The sequence below is a fragment of the Felis catus genome, chromosome C1 (genome assembly GCF_018350175.1).
Source record: "Felis catus isolate Fca126 chromosome C1, F.catus_Fca126_mat1.0, whole genome shotgun sequence".
Classification (NCBI taxonomy): domain Eukaryota; kingdom Metazoa; phylum Chordata; class Mammalia; order Carnivora; family Felidae; genus Felis; species Felis catus.
In genome coordinates this window covers 194,983,539-194,996,500 of record NC_058375.1, presented here as the reverse complement: position 1 = coordinate 194,996,500, position 12,962 = coordinate 194,983,539, and the positions used below count along the sequence as shown (strand labels likewise).

Sequence of the window (12,962 nt, the reverse complement as noted above, 5' to 3'; positions counted from 1 at the left end):
AGGGTATGGATTGTACCTGGTTATTTAGAATAATTACATCTAGAAAGCTTTAAATATATAGTTTATAAATCACGTAGGTATTGATAATATCTAAGTGGAATTAGTAATCTTTTAACATAGCAGTGTATTCTGAAACTTCTCACATCTCCATTTTTTTAAAGGCACTGTTATGTTTAAACCAGTTTGAAGGAATATTACATATCATGGTTATTTAAAAATTTTACTGGTAAGGGTAATAAAGAAAACACAAGTGTACTACATATTTGTCCTTTGCTTAGTAAAGAAAAAAGTAAAGAAAATCTGTATAGCTGTCAGTTATTTTGTAGGAAATGGCATTGCTCTCCTTTTTAGGTTTGGTATTTGTTAATTCTTGTGAGCACGCCTTTTTCTTTTTCTGGAATATAAGCAATGCAAGTTTATGTATCCGTGCTTATTCTTTTTATAATTAAAATGTACTTCATTAAAGCCATTCATTTTAAAAATCATATTTTTCACTTGTTCACAAAATGTTAAGTATGCATCTTTCAGTGCATATCTGAACAAACTGTGGTAAAGGGAAGATGAGTTACCTCTAGTTTTTGTTATATGACCTGCTTTTTTTCTATTACATTTTTAAATACTATGTCAAAGGAAAGAAATGATACTGTCATTTAATATTGTTTCTGATTATTACTATATTAACTATTAAATATATTTAACTATTTTAAATATATTTGTATAAAAATCAAGATGCTTGTTTCATTAGAAACCAATTTTAAATTTGGTTTTATAGGCTCCAATTTTAAATAGAAATGTGCATTCTGGCAAATTAGTTTTTATTAATACATTGATTTTTACCATTTAAGTAGTTTAGATTTTATTACTATTTCCCAACTTGAAAATATTTTTTTAAAACTTAGGTTTGTTTCAGAATTTTAAGAAATTCTATGTAATCAACCAATAGGAAAATATTTTTATTTAAAGTTTTTATATACAAAATCATATTTTATTTTTATTTGTAAAGATGCTGTAAACAATAAGTAGTATTTTTGAAATTGATTTTGTAATTTCAGAATTATTAGTAGAATTGTCTAAAATATTGAGCATATGACTATGCCAAAATATTCTGACTGGAAGGAATTTGCTTGAGTAATTTTGGAGATTTGCTAGATGTTGCTGGAATACTTCATATACCCTGACATTGTAAACATGGGCCTTTGTACAGCAAACAAATGAAGAAACAAGTTCACATTATTGTTACTGGTAGACCATATACTTTATCATATTTCATTCACAATGCCAAGTATTTTCAATACATTATTATTTATTATTATCTCAAAATATAACCATGCAGTATTGTTAATCCCCTCTTTAGATACGAAAGTTGAAGTGCAGAGAGATTAAGTAATTTACCCAAGGTCACACACCTAGTAAGCAATAAGTCTGATTCCAAAGCCCATGTTCTTACCCAGTATATCAATAATGCCAAAAATAGACCAAATCTTTTGTGCTTTTGAAATCCGTAAAGACACTATATTTGGGGATTGAGGGAAGGGGCTTATCTGGTTAGAAGTATTCAGAAATGCATCATAAAATATGGGTTTTGAAAGATAAACAGAATTTTGAAAGGTCATAGGAGAGGTAGAGAAAGAATTTTAATAGAAACAGAGATGAGAAAATGATGGAAAATAGAAAATGCCCCCACCCCTAATTTATCCTCCAAATTGCCAGGAAAATAGTTATTTGCCTTTCTAAACTTAATAAATGTCCTTTCTCTCTGGAAGGCTTCCTTGACATCCCTGTAGTGGGATATTAATACAACAAATACCTTATGTTATGAAAATAGTCCATTTTTAATAATCATTTATTTTTCTGTCTTCTCATTACAAGTTCTTAGAGAATAGAGAGTATATATTTCTGACCCTACAGAGCTTTGAATAGTAACTGTCCCTATAACATATGCTCAATATATAATTGCTTAATTTTTTTGAGAGAGAGCAAGTGCGTGCACGAGAGAAAAAGGGCACACGAGAAAGAGCAGGAGAGGGGCAGAGGGAGTAGGAGCGAGAGAATCCCAGATAGTCTCTGTGCTGTCAGCACAGAACCCAACACAGGGCTTGATCTCACGACCATGAGATCATGACCTGAGCCAAAATTAAGAGTCAGACGTTTAACCTGCAGAGCCACTCAGGTGCCCCTAAATAATTGTTTAATGTGTGAAAGAATTAATGTAATGGATATAAGAGGTTATTTAAAAGGTAGTGAAGAATGAGAATGAGTGTGTGTATGTGTTTGTGTCCTCAATTTGCTTTGTGAAGGGGTCTTAGTATGTAATGTCCAATAGAATTTTCTTGTAATGATGGAAATGTTCTGTGAATACTTGTTCTGTCCAATATGGTAGAAACTAAATACATTTAACACATGAAATGTGGCTAGTGCAACTGAGGGACTGAACTTTTAATTTTATCTATTTTGATTTAAATAGCCACATATGGATACTGGCTACCAAATTGGATATGACTGGTCTAGACTTGTACTTACCCTGACAGCAGTGAGTACATATGGCCCTCATTCTTGTTTTCTAATACTGTTCCCTACTGAGAGGAAACAGGGATCTTTGGAGAAATGGTCAATCTCCAGACACGGGGAACAGAAGGTGTAAGATGAGCCTGGAACATCTCAAAGTTACCAGAAGGCAAGGAAATATTACAAAAAAAAAAAAAAAAAAAAAATGATGGGCATGTCAAAAGAACCCAGAAGCTAGTTTGAAGAGGCTGTGCTGCTGGCCAAATTTAGGGCTATTTGAGCATCAAAATAACTAAGGACAGTAGTGAACCATTGAAGAAATAGGAAACCATGAGTCCATACTACTGTTAGATCGATAGATAAAAAGGAGAAAGGAAGGACTTTTCTGTATAGTAGGTTGCTGATTAATAAATGTGGAGTGAGCCCAGGTAGAGAATTATTGCAGTAATCATAGTAAAGACTGATTGGGCAAGAGTCATCAATAGGTGGTCAAAACTAACATAGCCTACGAAAAGGATACAGTATCGCTATGGAGTATTTTGGCCAGGGATGCATGGCCTGAATATAATTATAAGGAAATATTAGACAAAGCCAAAATCAGCAACATGTTGTTAAGAAATTGTGAAAACTGGCCTGTATTCTTTTTTTTTAACAATTTTTTTTAAGTTTATTTTTTTAATTTGAGAGAGAAAGAGAGCACAAGCAGGGGGAGGGGAAGAGAGAGAGGGAGAGAGAGAATCCCAAGCAGGCTCCACACTGTCAGTGTGGCTCCCGATGCAGAGCTTGAACTCTTGAACCATGAGATTGCAACCTGAGCCGAGGTCAAGAGCCAGACGCTTAGCTGATTGAGCCACCCAGGTGCCCCAGCTAGCCTGTATTCTTTTTAAAAAGTCAATGTTGTGAAAGGCAAGAAAGACTAAAGGAATATTTTAGATTAAAAGAGAGTTTAAAAAGATATATGACAGTTAAAGAAATATTTGATCCAGTTTAGAATTATCTTGGGAGGGGGGAGAGAAGGGGGATTCTTGGATATTAAGAAAACTGTACTGTTGTACTATGGTAGATTATATAAAAATATTGTATCACTGTATCAATATTAAATGTGGTAACTGTTTTGCCATTACGTAAGAAAATATCCTTATTTTAAGAAATGCACATTGAAATATTAAGGGATAAAGTGGCTAAGGCATCCATTTTATGTAATAAATTAACTCCTGCGCATGTAGAGTGGTACTAGCCATGTAGCATCCTTGGCAGAGTTGAGAAAATAATTATTTAAATTACTTTTTATAGCACTTAACTCTCTAGCAGAGTACTGGCTGTAAAAAGCTTATATAAAGACAATGGAGAAGTAGGAGTCCTCTGCTACTACGTAGCATATAGTAATTGGCTGATCCTCATTTTCATTGCAACAACTACATGTATAAATTGCAGAGAAAAAAAATCATACTAGTAAAGACATTAGGAAGACTTCTGGTTTCAGCTCCAGCACATAAGGACCCTGGAAGTCATCACTGCTACCCTTACAGTAAGAGAAAGGTGAACAAACTGAAAATCACTGCTTTCCCATGCTCCCATCAAAGAATTAAGGCTATGGGACAAATTGCCACCCTGAAATATGGAGAGAAAAGCAACTTCAGAGAGCTACAGCCAAGATGTGCTCTCCTAGAGCAGAAGCCACAGTAACCATTAACTAAACTGTTAGGAACACTTACATGGTAACTTTGATGAATTATTTGAGGCTGAGTGTGGATTACCTTGAGATTAAAAACTCCTAGGTACTCCTGTCTTAAAAGTCCCCCCCCCCAACACTTTCATGGACTTTACTTCTACGACCCCACAAGGTTCTCATAATGAAGAGCTAAGAAGAATCCTTAGTGGCTTAAGTATGGAAAGGGAAGAGATAACTTTTATGAAATGAGTTCAGAGCATTGTCTGTAACACAGCTTTTTCTTCCAGTGGAAAGACTTCAGTAAAGTCTTACTTTGCCTGGGAGAAAAGCATTTTCCTACTGCTGCCCCCCTATAGAGGCAATGAATGTAGAAAATAAGAAACACTTGTTTAAGTAGACCCACTAAAAGACGATTTAATTGTAAGAATATAGTACATTATGCTACTGTAGTAGGTGGGCTTCCTTTTGTTCTTTTTTCTTTAAAAAAAATTTTTTTAATGTTTTATTTATATTTGAGACTGAGAGGGACAGAGCATGAGCAGGGGAGGGGCAGAGAGAGGGAGACACAGAATCCAAAGCAGGCACCAGGCTCCGAGCTGTCATCACAGAGTCTAACGTGGGGTTGGAACCCACAAACCATGAGATCATGACCTGAGCCAAAGTTGGGTGCTTAACCGACTGAGTGACTCAAGCACCACCCCCCCTTTTTTTTTAAAGTAGGCTCCATGCCCAACATGGGGCATGAACTCATGACCCTGATCAAGAGTTACAGGCTCTACTGACTGAGCCAGCCAGGCACCCCTTGTATGCTTCCTTTTCCTCACACTTTACCACCATACCAACAAGTTTCTGGTACTATAACAGTAGGGTACAGCTGCAAAGCATAGACTTTCTCTGAGGAGGAGTGCTTAAGAAGTCAAAAATTAACAGGGAGACAAAGACACTAGAGGAATTTTGAGGCCTCTGGCACCTACAACTATATTAGCCATTAAATACCGCCCACTCTTAGCCAGATTAATGTAATGCTTCACAGTAAAATTCTCTTTACATCAGAGCACCTGGCTGGCTCAGATGGAGGAGCATGCAGCTGTTGATCTCCAGGTTGTGAGTTCAAGCCCTATGTTGGGTATAGATTACTGAAAAAAAAAAAAAAAAAAAAAAAACCACACACACACACATTCTGTTTACCTCCAGTCCTATTACCTGATACATCATATCCAGCTTTCAACAAAAATTACAAGGCATGCTAGGAAAAACACACTCTGACAAGACAAGGAAACCATCAGAACCAGGCTCACAGGGGTGCCAGGATGGCTCAGTCAGTTAAGCATCCGACTTGGGCTCAGGTCATGATCTCACAGTTTGTGAGTTCAAGCCCTGCATCAGGCTGTGTGCTGACAGCTTGGAGCCTGGAGCCTGCTTCACATTCTGTGTGTTCCTCTCTCTCTCCCCTACTCATGCTTCTCTCTCTCTCTCTCTCTCTCTCTCTCTCTCTCTCTCTCTCTCTCAAAAATAAACATCAAAAAATTTTTTTTAATATTAAAAAAAAAAAGAACCAGGCTCAAATATGACAAAGATATTGAAATTCTCTTAAATAAGTGTGATTAATACGTTAAAGTCTTTAATAGATTTAAGTAGAAAACAGGTAAGAATATATGGGTAATGTAAGCAGAGAGATGTAAACTTTTAAGAATCAAAAGTAAATGCTAGAAATCAAAAACACTGTAACCTAAATGAAGCATTCATTTCATGGACTCATCTATAGACTGGACATGGCTGAGGAAAGAATCAGCAAGCTTGGGTAAGTCAAACTGAAGCTTTGCAAACTGAAATGCAAAGAGAAAAATGAATGCAAAAACAGAATAGCCCATTCAAGAACTTTGAGGTAATTTCAGAAGGTCTATCAGATATGTAGTTGGAACAAGGAAGAGAAAAAGAATGGAGCAAAAAAATATTTGGAGTAATAATACATGAGAATTTTATAAAGTTAATGACCAGCACCAAACCATATATCCAGAAAACTCAAGCAGGAGAACATCAAGCAGGATAAATACCTAAAAAACAACAGAAGTAACAAAAAATAAAACACTTAGGTATAACATATTCAAACTGCAGAAGACCAAAGACAGAAAATCTTGAAGAAAGGCAGAGGAAAAACAAAAATAAAAACAAAGACTCTTACCTATAGAAGAACAAGTATAAGAATTGCAGCTGACTTCTCATCAGAAACCATGTAAGCAGAGAGTAGAATGAAATATTCAAAGTGTTGAAAGAAAAAAAGAAAAAAAAACAACAACTAGTGGGCATAATTGTGTCTCCCCACAAAAAAACCTGTCCATGCCCTAACTCTTGGTATCTGTGAATGTTATGGATTGATTTGTGTCCATCAGAATTTATATGTCGAAGTGCTAACCCCTAGTATTTCAGAATTTGAGCCTATTTGGAAAAAGAGTTGTTGTAGATATAATTAGTTAAGATGAGGTTATTGGGATGAGCCCTAATCCCATATGACTGATGTCTTTATAAAAAGGAAAATTCAGGGACACCAGGGTGGCTGAGTCAAAGTATGGAATCATCAAAGTATGGAATTTACAGTGTAGTTTCTTCTTGCTATTTATAGTAAAATATTAGAAGAAATGGATAAGTTGAGGAAGCAATTGTTAACCAAAAAGGAAGCAGAAATTGATAATTTGGAAAGTTTTCATTCTGTTGCCCAAACCAAACAAAAACCGTGTACTCTGTCTTGGAGAGAATTCAGGGGGTGTGGCTGGACAGACTTTTCCTGAAGAGATTAGGCATAGGACCTACTCACAGATCCAATCAACCATCTTAGCAGAAGTCAAAGAATAAAGATAAGGCTATCCATAAAAGACCTGGAGGGCACCCTCTTGTCTAATGACATGGATCATCTTGACATAACAAGGTTTTTGAGAATTTTATATTAACAAAAACAGTATCAGCTTAGACTAAAAAGGGCACAGACTGGATGAAAGAAAGTTATTGGATCCCGAAAATTTTATAGGCAGGAAATAGGCAAGAGAGCTACCTACTCAGCTACAAATATGTACTAACCTAAAAAAAAAAGAAAAAGGAAAAAAAAAAATGGTGACTTATAGACCTGAAGGTGAGAGGAAAACATTAAAGCTAGAAAAAAACATAGGAAAATACCTTCCTGTCTTTCTTAATCAGGACACAAACAATAATAAAAGAAAAAATTAATTTAGACTCTGTTAAAATTATTAACTTATTTATATAAAAGGTAGCATTAAGAAAGTCAAAGTATACACTGAAGAAAAAGATTTTTATCTTGATATATATATATATATATATATATATATATATATATACACACACACACACACATACATATATGCATTTTAAACTAATAAAACAAGAAAAAGACCAACAGTCCAATTAAAAATAGGCATAAACATTTGTACACTTTTTGAAAATGTTTATTTTGAGAAAGAGCAAGAGCATATGAGCAGGAGAGGGGCAGAAAGAGAGAGAGAGACTCCCAAGCAGGCTCTGCACTTGTGGGGCTCGAACCCACAAACTGCGAGATCATGACCTGAGCTGAAACCAAGAGTCCAGTGCTCAACCAGTTGAGCCACCCAGGTGTCCCAGAGTTGTACACTTTAAAATGGTCAAAATCATAAATTTTATGTGTATTTTACCACAAGAACTTCTTTTAAAAAGAAAGGCATAAGTTATGAACAGATCTTTCGTAAAAGAGGATATCCAAATGGCCAATACACATATGAGAATGTTTTTAAAATCATTACTCATCAAGGAAATGCAATTAAAATTACAACAAGATACCACTACATACGCCTACCCTTCTAATAGCAAATCCACTTTTAGGAACTTTCCTCAGAGAAATGAATACTTATGTACACAAAAATACTTGTGTTAAGAATGATCACAACAGCTTTACTCATTAAAGCCCCAAACAGAAAGCAGTCTCAATGTCCCATCAGCAGAATTGTGGTGTATATACATATAGCAATAAAAAAGATGGACTACTGATACAAAAATATGTATCTCCCAGACATTATGTTGAGTGAAAGGAAAGAGTACATAGTCTCTGATAAATACAGACAAAACTTAACTGGTGGTAATATAAATTAGAATTGTGGTGACTTTTATATGGAGGATGGGAGTTGATCAGCAAAGGATGTAACCGAGGTTTCTGGGTGGTTGGAACTGCTTCATATCTTGATCGAAGTGGTGATGTGGTTACCAGGCATATACATATGTAAAATGTTATGTTAGGTATGTTCTTCATCATAGAAGTGGGCATGGGTCCCCTGCTACACCCTCAGAGTTACCCCATCCTTTTTTATTTTTATGATCTACTGTTACATAATAAACTATTCTAAAATTTAGTGATTTAAAACAATTATTTTTCATAATTCTGTGAATTGCCTGAATGGTTCTTTCAGTCTTGTCTAAGGTCTCTCATGCAGTTGTAATAAGATGGTGATGAATCGGAATCATTTGGAGGCTTGAATGGACTGGTGATCTGGGCTTCTTTTTCTTTTTTATGTAGTCTCAGGCCTTTCCATGTGGACTTTCCCATGGTTTCTTTAGCAGAGTAGTTTTACATGGTGGCTCAGCCTCTCCAAAATGCAAATATGAAAGCTGCCAGTTCTTCTTAAGACTTAGGCCTAGAACTAGGATAGAGCTTTTTTGTTCAATTTCTTAGGTAAAGCAAATCAGTGTGAGATTTAATATGGGAGGGACTATTCAAGGGCTAGAATACCAGGAAGGAGACATGGTTCATTGGAAGCCATCAGTGGAGGCTAACTACTATAGTTCATTTCTGGTTCCTATTTATTGACCTCTCATATGTAAAAATCACATAATCTTTTTCCTGAAGATCCCTGTGTCTCATCTTGTTACCTCATTAAGCTCAGGCTTAAAAGTCCTGAATTTTATATTAAATGATGGTCAGGTACCTGAATTGAGACTTTTTTTTTTTAGTTTTTCTATTTTATTTTCCTAGGTAAACTCTACTCCTAATGTGGGGCTCAAACTCATGACCTGGAGATCAAGAATCACATACTCTATCGACTGAGCCCACCAGGCATCCCTGAAATGAGACTTTTTAGGTGTAGGTCCATCATGTGTGGTTCTTTGGGTATAGCTCAAGTATGGCTCCTCTGGATTAAAAGACTATTAACTTGTGAACTAATATTATTACTTGCTTTACAGATACCCAACATACAATAGTGAGGTGATAATCAGAATAGACACTCTGCTCAGATGGGGAATGGGAGGAATAGAGCAGTTCTGAAAACAGAATTAGGCACATGTTACAGGTTTGTTGATGTGGGTCTGTTTCTCTGGAAGTGGTTCTTTGTGGCTGCTGTGTCTGCCCTCTGGGCTCTTGACTACATTCATTTTTTCTTTTCCATACAAAAGATCCCCTTTTGGGGGCTCCTGGGTGGCTCAGTTGGTTAAGCATCCAACTTTGGCTCAGGTCATGATCTTAATGGTTCATGAGTTTGAGCCCTGTGTCAGGTCTGTGCTGACAGCTCAGAGCCTGGAGCCTGCTTCAGATTCTGTGTCTCCCTCTCTCTGCCCCTCCCCCACTTGCACACTGCCTCTGTCTCTGAAAAATAAACAAATATTACAGTTTTTAAACCCTTTTTTGCATGTGTGTTTTCTCAGCATGTCACTGACTGAAAAAAGCTGAAGGCCCAAAGTCCTTTTAATTTTGAACTATTTCTTAATCTGAGTTCAAGTCCTTGAAACTTTGTAGACTCTTTATGTATCGCATGAAAATAAACTCTGCTGAACAAAAGTCATATCTATAAATCTTTTCAAGAAAGGTCCTTCTCATTTTGGACTTTGTGTGGTGCAGGGGGACAATACCCTTAGGATCCTTAGAAGCACTTTCGGCTAGCTGAGAAGATCATTGAGAAACACCTTTAAGATTCTTAGAAACCTTTGGGGCACCTGACTGGCTCAGTCCATAGAGCATGAGACTCTTGATCTTGGAGCTATAAATTCAAACCCGTGTTGGGTATAGAGATTACTTAAAAATCTTGCAAGAAAAAAAAAAATCTTAGAAACCTTCTTATCTAGATGCCAGGATTTATCGGCATGCCTCAAACCTTTGTAAGGTCTTAACAAAGAGTCTGGGTTTGGTCTTTGAATTGGTATCATCACAAAGTTTCCTGGGTTTGGTCTTTGAATTGGTATCATTTCTTTGTTGCATGTGAACCTTTTGCTCTCTGGAGTGGCCAGAAACCAGCAACAATCTTACTGTTTGAACCAGCAAGTCTTGGTTCTGTATTTCCTCTAAACTGTTTGAAAACTTAACAGCTCCTTTTTGAGCTCGCCCTGTTACATCCATAATTTATCATAGGCAACTAAATGAAACCAATTGGTACTTCGAAAATTCTGCCTAGAAATCTCCTTAGCCAGATCTATGAGTTCATTATGTACCCTCTTTATCCTCCACATTTCTACAGGCAACGGTTACACTACTTTTTCTGCCAGAACAATAAAGATGAAAGAAATAAAGGTGTAAGAATTGAAATGATTATTTAGAATCCTTGTTTTCAGAGGTTATGATTCCTTTGCTGGGCAAAATTAATAAAAAGCATAAATTAGTATATATTTTTTTGTGATTTTGCCATTTTTTCAATACCCGTCTCTAATGAGAATGTCAAATAATCATAGCTAATATTTATTAAGGAATTATGTGCAAGGCATTGTTTTAATTTATAAATGCTTTACATTTATTTCTTATTTAATGTACCCCATTTTATATTGGGAAACTGAAGTGCACCTAGAATGCAAAAATACACATATTTAGCACTATTTAAATAAATGGAAGTAAGGAGCACCTGGGTGGCTCAGTTGGTTAAGCATCTGATTCTTGGTTTTGGCTCAGGTCATGATCTCATCGGGCTCTGTGTTGGCAGCACGGAGCCTGCTTGGGATTCTCTCTCTCCCTCTCTCTTTGCCCCTTCCCTGCTTATGCTCTCTTGCTTTCTCTCTCAAAATAAAAAATAAACATGTAAAAAAATAAGAGGAGGGGCACCTCAGTGGCTCAGTTGGTTAAGCGTCCGACTTCGGCTCAGGTCATAATCTCAAGGTTCATGGGTTCAAGCACCACATCTGGCTCTATGCTGACACCTCAGAGCCTGGAACCTTCTTCAGCTTGTGTCTGCCTCCCTCCTTCCCTCCCTCTCTCTCTCTCGGTTTGACCTCTCTCTCTCTGCCCTTCCCCCACTCATGCTCACTCTCTTTCTCTCTCTCTCTCACTCTCAAAAATAAATAAACATTAAAACAACTTTTTAATTAAAATAAATGGGAATACAATTTTGTAATTTTCTTTTAAATGTTAAGACTGAATCTTAACACTATTTCTTTTATGAACTTCAGTAAAACTCCTTCCTCTGAAATCTCAGCCCATAGCAACAATTGTTAAAATCCATGTAGTTTCTAAAGCTATTTTATTTTATTTTTTTGGCCTTCTTCTTCTAGCTGAATCACATATTTTTCTGTCTAATCTTTATTCATTACTAAGAAACTATCCTTAGAGAATCTATGCCTTTTTATGCTTGGTATAATATTGCTCGATCTATCTAAAGTATAGAAATATCTTCAGATTCGGGAAAACGCATTGACAGACATAGATATGAATGTGTTTTCCAGAATAATACTCTAGTATAAGTCTTAAAATGTAAATGTATCCACAAGCTTGCTTTAAAGTACAATTTCACTTTTAATTAAGAATTAAAGAAAAACACTATTTGGCCATAATATGCTTCTTCAGCCTCTTCTTTATAAGAGTATCAATCACCATGCAACCTTAGGCCCTACCTTGTTAGTGTCTCAGCCTTTGGTTAACAGGAACCACCCTGATGAACTCCTGTCAGGGGAGTTCTCTGTCCCACTAGAATAAAAGGACAGAGGTTTCTGTCATCCAAGGTTACAATTCTGGGTACAGTTTTCTATAGAAACAGGTTGTGGGTAATTGGGCATAAATAGTATATATAGGGTGCTAATCATAACAAGAATTCTATTTTAAGTTAGAGTAGTGATTTTATTTTATTTTAAGATTTTAGTAAAAATGAGCAAGAATAAACTGATAAATTTATTCAGTTGGTTAGATTAGAGGTTATTTTATATGAAACTGATAAAAGTATAGATGGTTTGCCTGGGAATAGGGAAAGGAGGTGGTTGAAAAGCCCAAAGTTTATTTGGTTATGCTCCCAACCACTTTCCATATTTGGGACTGGCAGTGGTGGTGATTATTTCTTCCCCATTAATACTTACAGCTCCTTGGGTACAAATTATAGATCACTGTACTGTAAATATCAATATGTTACCTAGGCAAAATTTTTAAATACATGAAACTTTATTTGTGGGACCCCACCTGTCTTCTGTCATCCCTTTTCCTCTATGGTGTCTCCCATCCCCTTGGTGTCTAGTGCTCTCATGTAAGGGTCCTGCTTACCCATAGTATTCTTTAAGTTTTCTAACTTAGTATTTTTTTTTCTTTTTTTCTCCTTGCCTTTTTGCAAATATAACTAACCTGTGTTGTCTCTAGGTGACCCTGCTAATCTCTGGTAAACTATTTAGCAATGATCTTGTCAATCTAAAGAATGCTATTTTCATTATGAGAAGTCCTACACAAGTAGTAAATTAAATATAAAATAGTCACATAGGACTATGGCATGTGCTGGATGGGAAACTGTTATGAACAGGAGAATTTTTTTCATTTTTCATAAATTTTAACATGCAAACTAAGAACCATTTCATA

General features: G+C 36.0%; 1 protein-coding gene across 10 annotated transcripts in view; it reads left to right on the top strand.

Annotated features, from left to right (window-relative positions):
• The window catches only part of KANSL1L (KAT8 regulatory NSL complex subunit 1 like), a 132,160-nt gene that overhangs the window by 71,283 nt on the left and 47,915 nt on the right, over positions 1–12,962 (top strand). Inside the window, exon 8 of one of the 10 annotated variants that reach the window (XM_045034437.1) lies at positions 2,465–2,530. The exons of the other annotated variants lie outside the window; for them this stretch is intronic. Coding sequence (XP_044890372.1) covers positions 2,465–2,530 — 66 coding nt within the window. The remainder of the gene's footprint in view (positions 1–2,464; positions 2,531–12,962) is intronic. 10 annotated transcript variants of the gene reach the window in all.